This window comes from Acomys russatus, chromosome 12 (assembly GCF_903995435.1).
Source record: "Acomys russatus chromosome 12, mAcoRus1.1, whole genome shotgun sequence".
Lineage (NCBI taxonomy): Eukaryota > Metazoa > Chordata > Mammalia > Rodentia > Muridae > Acomys > Acomys russatus.
In genome coordinates, this window is record NC_067148.1 from 37043033 (window position 1) to 37060941 (window position 17909).

General features: G+C 42.9%; 1 protein-coding gene across 1 annotated transcript in view; it reads left to right on the plus strand.

Annotated features, from left to right (window-relative positions):
• Window positions 1-17909, plus strand: part of Cab39 (calcium binding protein 39) — a 70168-nt gene that overhangs the window by 26658 nt on the left and 25601 nt on the right. The window contains exon 2 of the mRNA XM_051154231.1: window positions 4793-4949. Coding sequence (XP_051010188.1) covers window positions 4836-4949 — 114 coding nt within the window. The 5' untranslated portion in view covers window positions 4793-4835. The remainder of the gene's footprint in view (window positions 1-4792; window positions 4950-17909) is intronic.

Genomic DNA, 17909 nt, shown 5'->3' on the forward strand with positions numbered 1-17909 from the left:
AGTGAGCTGTCTAGGAATGTGTTGTCATTCCACAGTTTTTCTTATTGTCTCCAAACATACACCCACATCTATGCACACCAGAATTTTTTCTGGAAAACAGGCACTAGATGCCTTAAGTTTGTAGTAGATATTATGGAATGAATGACTATCCTGAGGCTGGCTTATGGGTCATTTGACTATTTTTCAGTATTTGTTTAGTATGTGAGTGAATAGGAACATGATAGGTAAGCCAGAGCAATCCAATTGCCAAAGTGGTAGTACCTAAGAAAACTAATTTTAATGGTGTAGATGTTCTTCTGGTAAAGTTTTTTTAAACAAAAGTGACCATTTCTAGCATCCTCTGGTCTCCCATCTGTTTTGGAGAAGAGAGTAGATACCAGTGTAACCAAGTACAAATATAAAAGCAAGAAATTAAAGGAATGCATTGAAGGCTGGCCAGTGGTGGTGCACACCTTTAGTCGCAGCACTCAGGAGGCAGAGACAGGCAGATCTGTCTGGCCAGCCTGGTCTACAGGGTGAGTTCTAGAATAGCGAAGGCTATACAGAGAAACACTGTCTCAAAAAACCAAAAAGGAAAAAAAAAGAAGAAGAAATAAAAAAGAATGCCTTGACCTGCTAATAGCTTCTTACTTTTTCTTAGGTAAGCCTTCATGTTTGAATTTTGCAGTATGAACAGTAAAACTCTTTGGGGAAAAAAAAAAGCTAGGTGTTTATTTCTAGGTGGTAGAGGTAGATACAGCAACAAATGGAAATATTCATTCTTCTGACTTACACCCCATCAAAGAATATGGAAATTCACAGGATTAGGCTTATGACCCCAACCAAAAAGCAGTGCTCCTTTTTTCAATGATGGTGGTGCTTTCTTCATCAGTCAGGTAATGCTTCACTCATTGTTGACAGCGATGTTTCCTTATCATCCTTGTCTTACTCTGTACTGCTGTGACAAAATACTTAGCATTAGGCAACAGTTCTGGAGGCTAAGTCCCATAATAAGTGGTGAGGTCTGTGTCCCCACACAGCGAAGGAAAGTGAATACATTCTTGCAATGCAGGCCATTATTAAAAGGCAGCATTAATCAATCCACAAGGTTCCATCCTCATGATGTGAAAACCTCCTAATTAAGTCTCAGATTCTCAGTGTGTGCCTCGAGATTGCTTGCAGCATATGATTTCTCATATCATGTCCTACAAGTACTGTTGGTTCCATTGCAACCCCTGGCCTATATAGAGAATACTGAGTGTCCAAAAGAACAGAGATTTACAAAATAGAATTTACTCAGATTGTGGGAGATTTAAGCAAGTGGCGCCTGCTGTCATGGCCAAGTGTTGTGGTGGAATGGTACTAGGAACAAGAAGCAGAGCTTGGCTGGGCAGTGGCGCACACCTTTAATCCCAACACTCAGGAGGCAGAGGCAGGCGGTGAGTTCAAGGACAGCCTGTTTTACTATCAGGTTCCAGGACAGCCAGGGCTACACAAGAAGAAAGAAAGAAAAACCCTATCTCGAAAAACCAAATAAAGAAAAGAAGCAGGACTTGAATAAGATTTGAGTGTTAGGGTGGCATTACAGGAAGAAGCACTGGACATGTAGGTATGAGTTGTTGGAACTACAGATGAGGCTGTCAGAGCAGATAAAGGGCAGGGAGACAGCCAAGGAGAACCCTGAGGGACAGTAACACCAGAGCAAAGATGAGTCATTGAATTAATTTCAGAAAAGTAACAAATGCAGAGAGAGGAGAGGAAGGCAGCTAGGCCTAGTGAGTGATGTGTACCAGTTCCAAGTTCAGCTTTCAGTGCTCAGTGCTCATTTTAGCATGAAGTGATGTGTTAAATTATCCTGCCCTTTTCAAGTCACCCTTAGTCACCCATGGCCTCCAGAGCCTTAGGATTCAAGCCCGCATCACTGACTACCATCACAAATAGGCGCTATACTTTAACTTCAGTTTTGTTTTGTTGGTTTTTTGAGACAGGGTTTCTCTGTGTAGCCTTGACTGTCCTGGGCTCACTTTGTAGACCAGGCTGGCCTCGAACTCACAATAATCCACCTGCCTCTGCCTCCCGAGAACTGGGATTAAAGGTGTGCACCACCACACCTGGCTTAACTTCAGTCTTAAAGCTTAATTATAATATATAAAGGAGGGGTTTGCATCCATCATGAATAAGTTTCCTGATATGATTGGATCCTGTGTGGAACAGCTACTTGTCTTAGGTATGGATCAGCGATTAATTACTTATCTCAGAGTATATTGGATTCAGTTTTTATGCTCCTGGTTGGATTAGTTAAGAAGAGCGATCATGTCATAACCTTTTTTGAATAAAGGAATTTGATATACACGTTCTCCCTGGCAGCTGTGTTTTGTGTTGTGACCAACACTCATGGACTTTTAAAACCTCCTTTAACTGGCCACCTCTTTCACAGTCTAGCCAGAGTGGAAAACATTGGTATAGCTCCAGAGTACTCCCTGCAGAATACCAGACACAGACAGAAGGGTTCTCTTTTCAGAGAACGTGTGGTGTGACCTACTGTGTATGCGGAGACAGCTGTTTGTTCCACCCCCAAGAAGGGCATAAGGACCAATAATAGAAGGGAACGATGCGGGATTTAAATGCCAGCCAGGCAGATAAGCAGAGACAGTATAGGACTCATCCAAACTTGTTATTTAAAAAGATGCTTAGAGGGCAGAAGAGATTCCTTAGCAGTTAGGAGCACTGGGTGTTCTTCCAGAGGACCTGGGTTCAATTCCCAGCACACATATGGCAGTTTACAACTGTCTAGAAGTCCTGTTCAGGGGATCCAACGCCCTCACATAGACATACTTGCAGGCAAAACACCAAAGCGTATAAAATAAATACAGTGTTCTTTTTTCTTCCTTCCTTTCTTCAAGACAGGGTTTCTCTGTGTAGCCTTGGCTAGGATTAAAGGCATGTGCTGCCACCACCACCTTGTTCTTTGTAAACAGGCATGCATTTTACTGTATCATGGGGGGCGGAAAGCTCAGATTTTCAAATGAATCATCAAAGGTCAAAGAAGGCATTAAGATGCTGTGCTGTGGAAGTATTGTAATATGCATGTTTACAAAACACACACACACACACACACACACACACACACACACACACACACACACACACACACACAAATAAATGTAGGGCTGCAGTATTTCAGACCTCTCTCTGATTTGGTGCAGGGGAGGGAGGTAAGAGGTACCTGGTACAACTAAAAATATGACATTGGAAGCCACTAAGAGATATTTAGGATTCTTCTGAAAAGTGTCATCTTCTTATATTTGATATGAAGGGGGTGCGGAATTTGGTCTGGTTTTGGTTTTGAGAGACATAGCTGTCCTGGACTCACTTTGTAGACCAGGCTAGCCTTGAACTCAGAGAGATCCACTTGCCTCTGCCTCCCAGAACACTGGGATTACAGGTATGGGCCACCACACCTGGCTGTTCATATGAAGTTCCTTTAGTTTAACTTTCAAATTTTTATTTTCCATTGCTGGGGATCGAACCTACGATTTGGCAAATGTTGGCCATTCTCCATTCTGAGCTATAACCCACGCCCAGCTCTTCTCTTCTGTTGTTGTAATGGAAAAAAAAAAAAAGTGGCTTCTATCGCCCTATCATGTCAGTCACTTCCATTGCTGTCCTGTTAAATTTGTGACAGCAGCTCAGTCTGTAGTCCTGGCTGCCTGGAACTTCTGTGCAAATCAGGCTGGCCTCTCCTCTCCAGTGCTGAAATTATGAGTGGGCCTGGCTGTCTTCCTGTGTGTGTGTGGTAGCTCTTTAGAATAGCTATAGCCCCTTTTCAGATAATGTGACGTTGTGGTTTGTGTAGTTCAAAACTTGCCCTCCACTATACAGAAGTTAAGAGCTTATTTGCATCCTCAGTGAGGTGTTCAATCTGAGATGGTTGCATCTACAGTAGAAGAGTAGAAAGTCCATGATGCAACAGGGAGATTGATCCAAGGTGTTGTCAGGGTTCCCTTCAGCTTAGAAATACTCAGATACCAAGGAAGTGCATGCCTGTAAGACAATTCTACTGGGTGTTGTGGGGGAGCAACATGAACTCTGGGGCAGGAGCATGCTGCTGCTGCTGCTGCTGCTATGTGATTGGGCTCCTTCTCTGGCTTTTTGCTTGACTTTTGTCAGCTGTAGAATAAACATTATCAATTGCAGCTAAGGACAACAAGGTCAGTAGAAACTGAACTTGTTTTACATTAAGCCAGATTGTCAACCTTACTACACCTCCATAAGGAAGCAGAAATGACTGCCAGGGTCATCTGAATGAGGAAAGTACTTTGTAGTATTGGGTCTGACAGTACTAGCTTCCCTGTGACCCCGCTACACATGTCAGCAGCAGCAGCACACACCTGTTTGGTGGGTGGTTAGGATAACAAATGGTTGGGAGGGAAATAAAATTGTGCTTTAAAAATCAAGAGTGTTTCAACAGGCTTCTCTATATCAACCAAAGCTGTGAACATCGTGTACAATGGTTTTAAGTTTTAGAAACATTTATTTAATGTGCATTGGGTTTCGCCTGTGTATGTGCCTATGCCTGATGTGTCCCTGTGTGTCTAAGGAGACAAGAACAGGGCATCAGAGTCTACTAGAGCTCATGCCACAGGGAGTTGTGAGTGCTGGGAACCAAAGCCCGGTCCTGGAAGAACAGCAAGTACTCCTAACTGCTGGGCTGTCTCTGGCCCGCAAGACGGCGTTCTCCACAGAATATAATGTGAAAGTGTGTCTTCTGTTGGCTCTACTTGTCTCACATGGGCCTTGGCTTGTGTTGCAGGTCAAGCAGGTAGAGTGCAGTGGAAGCCTCTGGTGCTGCCGTCATGCCGTTCCCGTTTGGCAAGTCTCACAAATCTCCAGCTGATATAGTGAAGAACTTGAAGGAGAGCATGGCTGTTTTGGAAAAGCAGGACATTTCTGACAAAAAAGCAGAAAAGGTATGCATCTGGCTTTAATCCCTTTATTAAGGACCAATTACAAGATGGACTACGAGGTAACTTTTGGGTTTTGTTTGTTTGTTTGTTTGTTTGTTTTCTAGACAGGGTTTTTCTGTGTAGCCTTGGCTACCCTGGACACATTTTGTAGACCAGGCTGGCCTCCAAGTCACATCAATCCACCTGCTTCTGCCTCCCGAGTGCTGAGAGGTAACTTTTAAAAACCAATAAACTCCCATTTGGATATAGTTTGTTTATTAAGTAGGGTCTCGCTCTGTAGCTCAAGCTGGCCTGGAATGTAGGAGTCTTCTGAATGCTGGGATGGGGTTACAGGTGTGAGCCACGGTGCCCAGTGTTCATTAGTCCATTCTTGAAGTGTTAGTTACCTGATTCTGAAACAGTTTTTCCACTAGGCCAGGGCTGGGCAGTAATAACCCAGTGCTACATCTGTGTGCTAGGCAAGTGTTCTACCTCCGAGTCACATGTTCTGCTCCTGGTTTTCTAGATTTTGTTTTGTTTTGTTTTGCTTTCTTCTCAATCCATAGTATTGCCATCAACCTAATGACCACAGTCTAAAACATGGCTTTACCAAGTCAGGCCTTGCCCAGTCTTCTCAGAAGAATCCTGTGTCTCCTGCTTCCTTGTGAAGAGACCTGTGAGTTCCACTTCTCCTTGTCATCAAACTACGTCATGCATCTGAGCAGTTTTCCAGCCTCCGTGAAGTCAGATAATCAAACAGACAGTTTGTAATGCCTTTGTCTTGTTGTTTTTCCCTGGAATGGTGATCCTTTCCTCCATTTCCACCAAAGCACCATTCATTTTTCAAAGCTCTTAGATGGATTTCTTTTTCTTTAGAAAGCATCTCAGAATCTTCCTTCTTCCATCTCACTCCTGCCCACTAAAACATCTCCACCATTTGGGCACCTGTGTTAAAATGTCAGAACAGGCACCATCTTGAGCGAGGTCACTCTTATATTTTGCCCCCATTGTTAGATTGGGAGCTGCAAGCACTATGCCATTACTGTCCCTAGGATGCCTTACACTAGTAGCCTCGTTTGCACTGACTCTTTTATGAGTGACTGCTGATGTAACCTTAACTAAGAGATCATCTCCTAGGCCTGGCGTGGTGGCGCACACCTTTAATCCCAGCACTTGGGAGGCAGAGGCAGGCAGATCACTGTGAGTTTGATGCCAGCCTGGTCTACAAAGTGAGTCCAGGACAGCCAAGACTATGCTGAGAAACTCTGTCTCGAAAAAACAAAACAAAAGAGAGATCAAGATCATTTCCTTTATAAGAAATGAAAGTTGGGTTGCTTAGCTACTTTGTTTTTTGTTTTGTTTCATGTAATCATTGATTGGAGATTCTTGTTCTCAAATATTATGCCACGTATATTATGAATACTTATAGGTTGAATTTGTAGCACATTTGACTGATTCGTCCTATTCTGAATGGTTCCAGAGGGGCTGAGGTGGCTCGGTGTTTAAGAGTACTTGTTGCATCTGCATTCGACCACCCACATTTGCCTATAACTCCAGCTCCAGGGGTCTTGATACTTTCTGCTGGACCCTGTGGCACTCACACTCAAACATACCCCCACACATACACACATAAGTAAAAATAGCATAAATCCTAAATAGTCCCAGAGTTTTTGGCTGTGGACCATCATTTCTGTTCTGTTTTCCTCTCTTGCTTTGGCAATGTCCTTTGGTGTATGGCTGACTGAGCCTGTCTCCTTCTGTTTCTTGTTTTATTTAATATTTGTAATGCCCATTGGACCAGAAAACTAAACTGAAGTTGTAAAAAGTGTGAGTCTGTCTGTCTGTCTGTCTAAGAGAACTCGATAAGGTTAAATGCTAGTGTCAACACAGAATGCTATACTGTCCCAACTTACTAACGTGGTTCATAAGTCTAGTTCCAGATAATAGAAACAATTATCTTCAGGAAATTAGAGGGGACAGTTAGCAGAACCACACAGGGCCAGAGGATGTTGGCCATCTACAACTGTAGAAAACACCTAGCAGTCCTGACAGTCCACGAGATCTAACATGAGGTAGACATAGCTTCAGCTAACAAGAAACAGAACTGGCACATGTGCTAGCCAGCTAGTCTAAGAGGGCAGTGTGAAGGAGAGCAGACCCCATAGAGGAATGAATGTGTGCTTCATGCCTATAGGAATTGCCTCAGTGGCTGTTCCTCCTTCCTGAAGTTGTTTATCATTGAAAGTATGTGTGTGTGTCATATAATGATATCCTTCTTTTGTCAGTTCCTAAAAATACAGTCCACTCCTTAAAATCGTTCTGTTCATCAAGGGATGTGTATGTTGTGGGGAGGGGGGCGCCTGGGGATTGAGTCAGGGCTTTGCAACTGCTAGGCAAGTTGACTACCACTGAGCTTCACAGCAGCCTTCTCATCACTCCATTTTTGGCACTAGGAATGTCATACATACAAGGTCTCTGCTTTTAGAGTTTCCATTGTAGTTGAGAAGGACAGATGATGGACACATACTGAAATGAGAATTTCGGGTAGTCATAAGTTCCATGAATGCAAAGGACTGACAGACTAACAAAGTGTAGTTTTGTTTTGTTTTTGTTTGTTTTGTTTTTAGACAGGGTTTCTCTGTGTAGCCTTGACTGTACTGTACTCGCTTTGCAAGACAGGCTGGCCTCAAACTCACAGAGATCTGCCTGCCTCTGCCACCCGAGTGCTGGGATTAAAGATGTGCACCACCATGCCCAGCCCAAAGCGTTGTTCTTAAGCTGTTTTTTGTTTTTGTTTTTTGAGACAGTTTTCTCTGTGTAGCCTTGGCTGTCCTGGAACTCGCTCTGTAGACTAGGCTGGCCTCAAAAATTATGAAGACCTAAAAAAAACTTTGCATGTAGAGTATCGATATTATCCCATTAGATATTAAAATCAAAGTTTTAAATACTCATTCAAAAAGTAATAAGCACATTCCAGTTAAACAAACAACATTTTATGGAAAATAAACATATATCATCCTAAACAAAGAATTCAGGAAGAACAGCAGCTTTTAAATCTCTTTACTATGCTGATGGAAGGGCACTGGATCCTCACACTTGAGCTGCCATCCCACTCTTACACATTATGCTGGTAAAGAGGGCCAGGGCTGTAGAGATGGCTCAGAACTTGCTATTCTTGCAGAGGACCCGGATCCATTCCCAGTACCCACATGGCATCTCAGAACCATCTGTAATTCCAGTTCCCCGGACCTGACACCCTCTCCAGATCCCTCTTGTGGGCTCCTGCATACATACAGTATCATGCACATACACTTTTTTTTTTAAAGAGAAAAGGCTGTTTTAATAACATTTTGGATAATTTTGAACATTTGATACTATCTATACAAGAATTTGATAATTGACAGCTAGACTTTCCTTTTAATCATCATGTTTATAAGGAACCAAAGCCATTTCCTATCTTTTGTTGAATTAAGATATTACCCAGAGACCTATTAGATTTATTCAACAAGAATGAAGCTCTATGACCGGGCAGATGTTCATCTGTTCTAACCTAGTCATGCTGGTCTAGCCACTTCCCGGCCGCGGGCCTGTTACTTGCCATTCCAGTCTCGCCCTGGCCTTCTGCTGTAACTCTCTGTCCTCATGGTGAACTCTTCCTGGGCCTTCTCTCTCTGCTCTTCTTTCCTTCCTTCTCCCCCTTTTTCTGTCCCTCATTGGGATCTGAAGTCCAGCCTTCCTATCTCCTCTGCCCAGTCATCATTTGTTTTGTTTTTGTTTTTTGAGACAGGGTGATGGCCCTGACTGTCCTCGACTCACTTTGTAGATCAGGCTGGCCTTGAACTCAAAGAGATCCACCTGCCTCTGCCTCCCAGTGCTGGGATTAAAGGCGTGCACCACCACATCCAGCTTAAAATTAAGTTGTTTATTAATTAATTTATTTATTATGTATACAGTGCTCTGCCTGCATGTACACCTGCAGGCCAGAAGAAGGCATCAGATCACATTATAGATCACAATTGTGAGCCACCCTATTGTTCCTGGGAATTGAACTCAGGATCTCTGGAAGAGCAGTCAGAGTGCTCTTAACCTCTGAGCCATCTCTCCATCCCCAAGTCAGTCTTTTGTTTCTTTATTTTGTCTTATTTTTTCAAGACAGGATTTTTCTGTGTAGCCTTGGACTTGGTTTGTAGACTAGGCTGGCCTTGAACTCCCAGAGATCCACCTGCCTCTGCCTCCCAGGTACTGGAATTACAGGTGTGTGCCACAGTGCCCAGCGGCAGCTGTTCAGCTTTTTATTAACCAAACAGAGATAGTTAGGGAACGTTCTTTACACAGCATTGATACAGGAGATTCTTCAGTGAGTGATCATGACAGTGCCCATGTCGGGACTGCAACCTGAACCAGGGCACAGAAATCAGCATCTGAATACACAGTGCACAAGACCATCCCCCAACAATCTTTTATACCAAATTCTGTACTTAAAGAAGAAATTTTAAGCCAGGTGGTAGTACACACCTTTAATCCCAGCACTCAGGAGGCAAAGGAAGGTGGATTTTTGTGAGTTCCAGTCCAGCCTGGTCTACAATGCAAGTGCAGAACAGCCAAGGTTACACAGAGAAACCCTGTCTTGAAAAACAAACAAAACAAAACAAAAGGAACAAAATGTAATAACCTTAATGACTCCTCCCCCCTCTCTGTTTTTGTTTGTTTGTTTTTTGGTTTTTATTTTTATTTTTTTAATATTTATTTATTGTATATGAGTGCTTTATCTGCAGAAGAAGGTATCAGATAACATTACAGATGGTTGTGAACCACCATGTGGTTGCTGGGAATTGAACTCAGGACCTCTGGAAGAGCAGGCGGTGCTCTTAGCCACTGAGCCATTTCTCCAGCCCCTGTTTTTTGGTTTTTCAACACAGGGTTTCTCTTGGCTGTCCTGGACTCACTTTGTAGACCAGGCTAGCCTCGAACTCACAGTGATCCTCTTGCCTCTGCCTCTCAAGTGCTGGGATTAAAAGTGTGCGCCACCATGCCGGCCATTAATGACTTTCTGCTGCTTCCTCATAGGTATACTTTCTTCCTTCCCTCCATCTTCTCCCTTAGCTTAGACTTTTCTCACACTTGTCATCCTCCACCCTAAAACTTTGAGTTCTAACATTACAAGTGTGTGCCACTGTGCACAGGTCTCCTGGACATTCTTAGATGAAACCAGCAGGGTTTTTTAATTTGATTTGTTTTTGTTTTTTGTTTTTTTTTAACTAAGTATGTGGTCATGCAGGTTTAAATAACTGGCACTACCTTGCACTGTTCTAGAGTATCATTCCTTTTAGTATAAATAGCAGTGCAGTGGGGTCAAGGCAAATGATGTCATATCATTGATGTGAAAACCTCAGACTTTGGAAGCCCAAGAGTCCACCCTTTGCAATGTACTGTGATAGTGGGAATTATGGCATGGAGGGGACAGGCTACCCAGATGCAGAATAGCCAGATATTGATAAGATTACAGACAAAACTCTTAACTAAGAGGCTTGGTGGAAGTAATATAAGAAAGTGGTGGAATCCATATCATCTACTTGACTGAATCAATGTTTTTTTGTTTTTTTTTAATTCACAAGCTGTTTTGTTCTTTTAGAGGACAGTTGGAATGCCAGGATCATTTTTGGTGATAGCACTAGGGGAAGTCTGCTGCTGGCATTCAGTTAGTAAAGCCAGGCACGCCAAAAATAGAACAGCAACAAAAAAGAATTACCCAGTGAAAATGCCATTAGTGTGGAGGTTGAAAGCTACTACTCTAAGCCAGCATTGCGCAAGAGTAGACCTGCTCTGAGCATAAAACAAACATGGGAATTTCCGAAAATAAATTTAGTTCAAGGTGGTGGGGCTGTTAGCATAGAAGCAGCTTCACAAGCCTCCCTCTTCCCTCCCTCCCTTCTTTCCTCCCTCCCTCCCTTCCTCCCTCCCCCCCCACGCTTCTCTCTTTTTCCTGCTCTCCCATGCTTCTATAATAAACTTCTCCATATCTTATCTTGCTTTTCATATTTAACAGATGCAGTCTGAAGAATTACATGTAAATTACTTATTTTGAAACAGATTAAGAGTAGAGGAGAAAACACCTGAGATTTCTGACTGATTTGTCAATATCTAAAAGGAAATGGTGACTGCTGTACATGGTGAAGGAGAAAGAACTGAGACCTAAAATATAACTATTGCAAACAAAATGGGGGGGAGCGCAATTGACAATAGTAAGCTATTAATGTTTACAAGATGCAAGAAGAGCTAGGCCAGAAGTGCTGACACCTTTAATCTGAGTACTTGGGAAGCAGAGACAGGAAGATCTCTGAGCTTGGGGCCAGCATGGTCTACCCAGTAAGTTTCAGGGCAGCCAGGGCTACACAGAAACACTATCTCAAACAAATAAGCAAAATGTAAGAGGTGATAGGAAAAGTTAGAAGTAGAACATCTGGCCTTCTTTAAATAAAATGTGTCTAGGTTCGTATCGGTGTCATCTGTCTGTCTCATTCACTGTTTTAAAAAAAAAAAAAAAGTACAGACCGTCCAGGAATACTTTAACCAGGAAGTATGCAGAACCCAGTTCAAAAGCACAGAACGGTGGACGAATGTTACAAATTAGGTGAAATGTGCTTTAGATGTCCTTTCTTCCTAGTGTCTTATTTAAGTCTAAAACAGTTATGTTTAGATCATCACAGAATCTTTTGGGGACATGACAGATACAGACTACTCTGAGGGCATGCTCTTAGACTTACTCTGTTTGGTCTGTATCGTCCTAGGACATGACTCCATGCTTGTAGCCACAGACCAAAAAAGTACCCATGATTCTTCCCAAATCAGTTGTTTGAAGAAAATAATGTTTAACCCAGAATCTAATCCTGTCTGTGGTCCGAGCTATCTCTGACTTTGGGTAGGATTTCTACAGTGCCTATAACCATTACATGCGTCAAAAGTGCTGTCTTCAGGCGCATATTGTCTAAGTCTATTTTGTAAGACCTTTTGAACAAAAGATGATTTTTAAATTCCTAAGAAGTGACAATCCAAGCCTGTTTTTCCCTGCACTCCAGAGGCAGGCAGAAGGTCTCTGTGAGTTTGGAGCCAGCATAGAGTTTCAGGACAGACAGGATTGTATGAGAACCTGTTTCAAACAAACAAAACCAAGTACATGAAATAGAAATTGTATGTGTCCTGCAAACCTGAAATATTTATCGCTATCACTGGACACCGAGGTCCGAGCTTAGTGTCCCCCCACTCCCATCCACACTTTCCCTCTTTATCTACTCACAGTCCTGCCTTAAGCCTTTGCATTTGGCCCTTGTCTTTCGGCGAGAACTTCTTCCTAGCTCCCTCTGTGGTTCCAAGTCTGCTCAAATCTTGTTTGGGCAAGGCTGGTCTTGAACATGGAGAGTTCTTCCTGCCTCTGGGACTAAAGGCACTCACCCCCACATCCTACTCTGTTTTGCTTTAAATATTTATTTTCCTTCTTTCACCCAGTGGGCAATAGCATTATTCTGTCTTCCCTTTGTATGCTTAGTGCTGATGTGTGCTAGCTCTGTTCACATTGACAGTAGTGTGGCTGAGCTTCAGCAACACATAAGTGTTGTAAGGATATCAGGTTTAAGGCAGAAAGGCTTTCTGGTTTGCCGGGGTCCTGAAATAGGCCAGTTGCACCAGGGTTTAGTTTCCTGAGTACTTAATTTTTCACTTCATGTACACATACACCCTCAGGTATCACTCTGCTACCCAGGCTGGCCTTAAATTCCTGTACCTTTGCCTTAGCCTCCCTACTTATATTTTTGAGGGGAAAGTCTCATAGCCAGAGTGCTACCAGGGGAGGTTATACTAGACACAACCATAAAGGCTGGAGAACATCCCTGCCTTCCTGCCATGGGTAGGAGAGAAGCATGGGTTATGAGGTTCAGGGGCTATTTACATTGATCCAGTAACTTAAACATTTTAAAAATAATTCCTAAAGCTAAATAAAGTTCTCATGTGGTTGCATGTGGATTCTAAGAAACCTTCCTACTTCAGGGGTCACTTGCCTACCTTCCAAGGGACTGAAGCTCTGCTCATCTCAGGCGCTTCTGGGCATTGCTATGTGCAGCTCCTTTATAGGCCCCCTCTCAAAAGTCTAAGGAAACAACTTAACCAAATTCTTTCCTTCTTACCCGATGGAGGAAACAGTAAGGGACATGGGACTTCATTTTCCAGTCAAGTGAGTAGCTTGTCACAAGGGATACTCCTGAGTAAGTATTTATATAAACCGTTGGCTGCTGTTAATGAAACAATCTGCCTGTGAAACCTAATATGAGGCTCCCTGGCCATGCAGGAGTAGCATCTGCGTCTCAGAACACCATGTCCAACTGATGAACACTTGAAGAGTGTCCTGCCAACTAACAAAATCATGAGGTCATTCCATGTGTGAGTTGCTATCAGATGCTGGAGTGCAGGTAGAGCTAGGGGTATGAGTCAGCCCTTTCCAAGGAAATGAGAGGCACATGAGAAGGAGGGTCAGCCCTTCAAGGCTGGCAGCTGAAGGAAGGCACAGTTGCTATTAGATATCAGAAAAGGATGGAGTCCAGGGAGGGAGGGCAGCTGCAGCACACCTGGAAGGGAGTGGGGAGGAATGTTAACACTCAGCTTTCACCTGGAGCAGAGAGGAAGATATTCAAGGTGAGAATGAAAGTAGATGACAGAACAAAAGAACTGAAGACCCTTATTTGAGATCTGAAGTCAGTTAAGGGATCAGATGATCCTCTAAGACACAAAGGATATCCTTGAGGTCCCTTGTTTAAAGGACCTGAACACAGAGATAGAGCCATAGATTTTGTTACTGAAATGAGATTTCCCCTACTTGGGAAGAAATGGCAGAACAAGAGGGTTGGTAAACTTGTCAGACTCTATCCCACTTCCACAAATGTTACATTTAATATTACCACACTGAGAAGACAGAAATCAAGAAAGTAACAGGGTGCACTGCAGTTAATGGATTTAGCCTTCAAATAACCTCTGGACCAGCGTCCAGGTCAGGGTCACACGTGACATTAGTTGCATTTCCCTAGCTGCTTCAATCTGGAAGAGCTTTTCAGTCTTCCTTTTACCTTGTGACCTAAATACTTGAATGTTTTATAGAATGATCCCTGATTTGGGTCTGGTGTGCGTTCATGATCCATGTAGGAGGGACAGTCTAGCAGGAGCCCCTGTAGCTTTGTTAGAGGTACTGTTCATAACAAGCACTTGGTCAAAGTGGTATTACACTGTAAAGCTAGTTTGTTTTTGTAGTTAGTATCTTGGGAACTGGGGTTAAACCTCTGTGGTAGAGTACTTAACTACCATGTTCAAACCCTGTGTTCGGTTCCTAGTACTGGAAGGTGGGGTTTGTATTTTCAGTCATACATGGAGGCATATGCCTATACTCCCAAGAGGGTGAGGCAGATTACCGTCAGTTTTAAGTTAATTCAAACTGTATGGTGAGTTACAGGTCAGCCAATGCTACAAAGTGAGGCCATGTCTCAAAACAAAAATATTCGGGGCACAGCACATGTATTCCAGGATTGAGTCAAAAGGGAGCAGTTTCAGTATGGAACAAGAGTTTAGGAAGTGTTCATTGGATGGTCTCATCATAGAGGGGTAAAGCGACATGTGCATATTCCAGAGTAGGATACTAAACAAAAGTCTGGAGGAAAGCGCAGCCAGTTTGAAATGTGTACTACTAGGAGTTACTATTTGGAAATCAGTCCAGCTGACAGTGTGTCTGAGCTGGGTTGAAGTCAGACAAGCAGCACAGATCATCAGTAAATCAGGTATGGAGGTCCGTCACCATTTACAGTGGCTACAACTCTGGGAGCTAGCTGGGCCTTGTGGCGCTTGCCTTAATCCCAGCATTCAGGAGGCAGAGGCAGGCAAATCTCCAGAAGGCCAGCTGGTCTACAAAGCAAGTCCAGCCCAGCCAAGGCTACACAGAGAAACCTTGTCTCAAAAAATAAAACAAACCAACCTCTGGGAGCTGGGGTAGAAAAGTTGTGGGTAAAATCATCCCGGAGTGTAAGGAATCCAGAGGCATTGATCTCTTGTGGCAGCACTGAAGCACACAGTATTAGCACACAGATAATGTCTCATGAGGGGCCAGGAGGAGTGTTTAGACTTACCGTGTGACTAACAGCCGTGGATGTGAGGACATTAGTAGGAAGTGCAGATAAGAAGAATGTGGTCAGAGAAGCATAGTGTACATTGGCTAATGCAGACTCTCCAGAAATGGGGCTTGGTGTGGCCTCAACAGAACACTGAAGGAACCAACCAATTCCAACATGATCATTCTCTCTGTGGCAGTTTAAGTCAGTAAATATCCTGCCTTGTGAAACCCACCCTGCACTTTTGTACCGTGTGTGTGTGTGTGTGTGTGTGTGTGTGTGTGTGTCTGTCTGTCTGTCTGTCTGTCTGTCTCTGTTCTTTTTCACTGGTTTGCTTGCTTTTTGTTTAATCAGTTGGAAATTGTTCAGGTAATAGGGATCAGAAATCACACAAGTAGTTGAAATAATTAGACCCTGGCTTTGATCCCCACTGCATAAATGAATACTCAAACAATAAATACATGGGTAAATTAAATAAATAAGCCATAAATTGGCAGAACATTCAAACAAGTCTGAAGTAGAGTGAGTGAAAAGAAGCTGACAGACAGTACTCAATTTAGTGTTTGACTAATGGTTCTCAACCTTCTTAATGCTGTGTCCCTTTAATACAGTTCCTCATGTTGTGGTGACCCCAACCATAAAATTATTTTCATTGCTACTTCATAACTATAATTTTGCTACTATTATGAACTGTAATGTAATTATCTGATAGGCAACCCCCCATGAAAGGGTTGTTGAGCCCCCAAAGGGGTTGTGACGCACTGTTTCAGACTGTGCAGTTACAGTGATTAGGTTGCAAGTTGAATAAAAGGCACACTTACCTTTGAACTTACTAGTTTCCCATACAGAGTAATATACAGTGTGCGTGTGCTGTGACTCAAGATTTCCAACACAAGAGGCATAGAAACAAACTGTTCTTTTCAGTTAGTTGAATACCAAATGCAGGAATTGATTTTCCTTGGGGTTAGCTTGAGGAGATGTCTGCACAATGACTATGTGGACACCGGGATCCAAGTTTAGAATACTTGGTCCTTAAGTAAAATGGCAGCCTTATTTGGTCAGGCAAATACTGCTGTGCTTAATTTGTTGATTCCTTTCCATTGAATTGTGGTTTCTAGCCCCAACCCCATCTCAGGTGTTTTGTTTCTTTCCTCATCATTAAAGTATGTTTTTTCCAGTACCAGGCAGAGCATTTGATTCCTAATTCTAGTAGTTGCCCTCTTTCCTTTCTTTGTCAATAACTGAAAGATAGCTCAGTTGTTACCTTGCTTTGCCTCTTTGGTGAACCAGGAGTGCTGGGGGAGTTAAATGAAGAGTGAACATTAGTTGCTTCTTTCTAGAAGTAAACCAGACGAGCTGCTTCTAACCACCACCACCCCCTCCATACGCACACAATAAACTGTTTTTACACAATCTAATCTCCTTCTGGGCTCTTTTAAACACTTTTCCTTTTGCTTTCTCAGGGGGGCGATTGCTCTGCCTCTGTATCTGCCTCATGTTTGGAGCACCTACAAGCTCTCAGTGTAGCAGAAGGGAACAATAACTGGGAAATCACAAGGAATAGGAAAATCATATGTAACTGTTAGAAACAATGTGAGGAAGAACTTGACAAATGCGTGACAGAATTTACCTAGGAAGACTTTCTGGGGTGGAAGGAGGGAATGGTCAAGACAGGGGTTCTCTGTGTAGTCTTGCATGTCCTGGACTCACTTTTGTAGACCAGGCTGGCCTTGAACTCACAGAGATCTGCCTGCCTCTGCCTCCCAAGTGCTGGGCTTTTAGGCTTGTGCCACCGTACCTGGCTATCTAGGAAGACTTTTGGGAAAAATGACCCAATACTGAACTAAGCCCTGCAGAAGAAAAGGGAGTTGGCCAGGAGGTAGGCGCAAAGAGTATATGAGTATAGGAAAGCACACCAGCAAGGACTCCGAGGGACAGCATGTGTGCCCATGACATCATGAGTAAATAGATGGGGGAGAAACTATAGTGCAGGTCTAGCTAAGACACTAGGGCCAGGCTTTGTAGGGATGGGTTATAGATCATGTTAAGAAAGAGTTTGCACCATTCTAAGAGAAATAAGTAATCATTGGAGTATTTTATTTTATTTTCCATTGGAGCATTTTAAACAGAATGTCTTTTTCACTTGTGTTATGATTTAGAAAAGAATGTAAGAGTCTTAACAGGAATACAAAGAAATCCATCAGTAGGCTACTTAGTCGTTTCCACAGGAGTTACAGGACTTTGATTCTGATGATGATGACCGAGGAGACAACAGATGTTTGGATCTGGGAGAGTTGGGGACAACTTGCCCATTGCTGACTCAAAAGAAGAATTGGTGACCCCTGAGTTTCTAATATGTGCAGAGGCACCTGTATCAATTGCTACCTGGTCTAAGAATGCTAGAAGAACACCAGGCAGTGGGCAACAACCTGAGTTCTGGTTTTTAGTCATTGGATTTGAAGTAGGTACCATATCATAAGACTTCTAAATAGAGACATTTGTGTAGACTGCTGAATGTCAAAGCCTGGGAGAACTGGAGATAGGAATCTGTGGGCATCTGCCTTTTAGAGTAATTAAAGCAATGGTTGTGGCTGAGATCACTGAATGAGAAACTATAGAATAATAAAAGAAAACGAAGGAAGGAAGGGAGAAAAAAGACCTCATACCTGGCCTTGTGGAACACTTGCTATTGAAAGGTTTAGTTAAGGATGACAAACTGAAAAAGAGACCAAGAAACAACTACAGAGTAGGAAAGGTAAACATTAGGATAGGGAAGAGTACAGTAAGCAACAAGTATAAATGTGCAGCCGTCCAGGAGTAATGGTGACAGGTGATTACCTTTAGT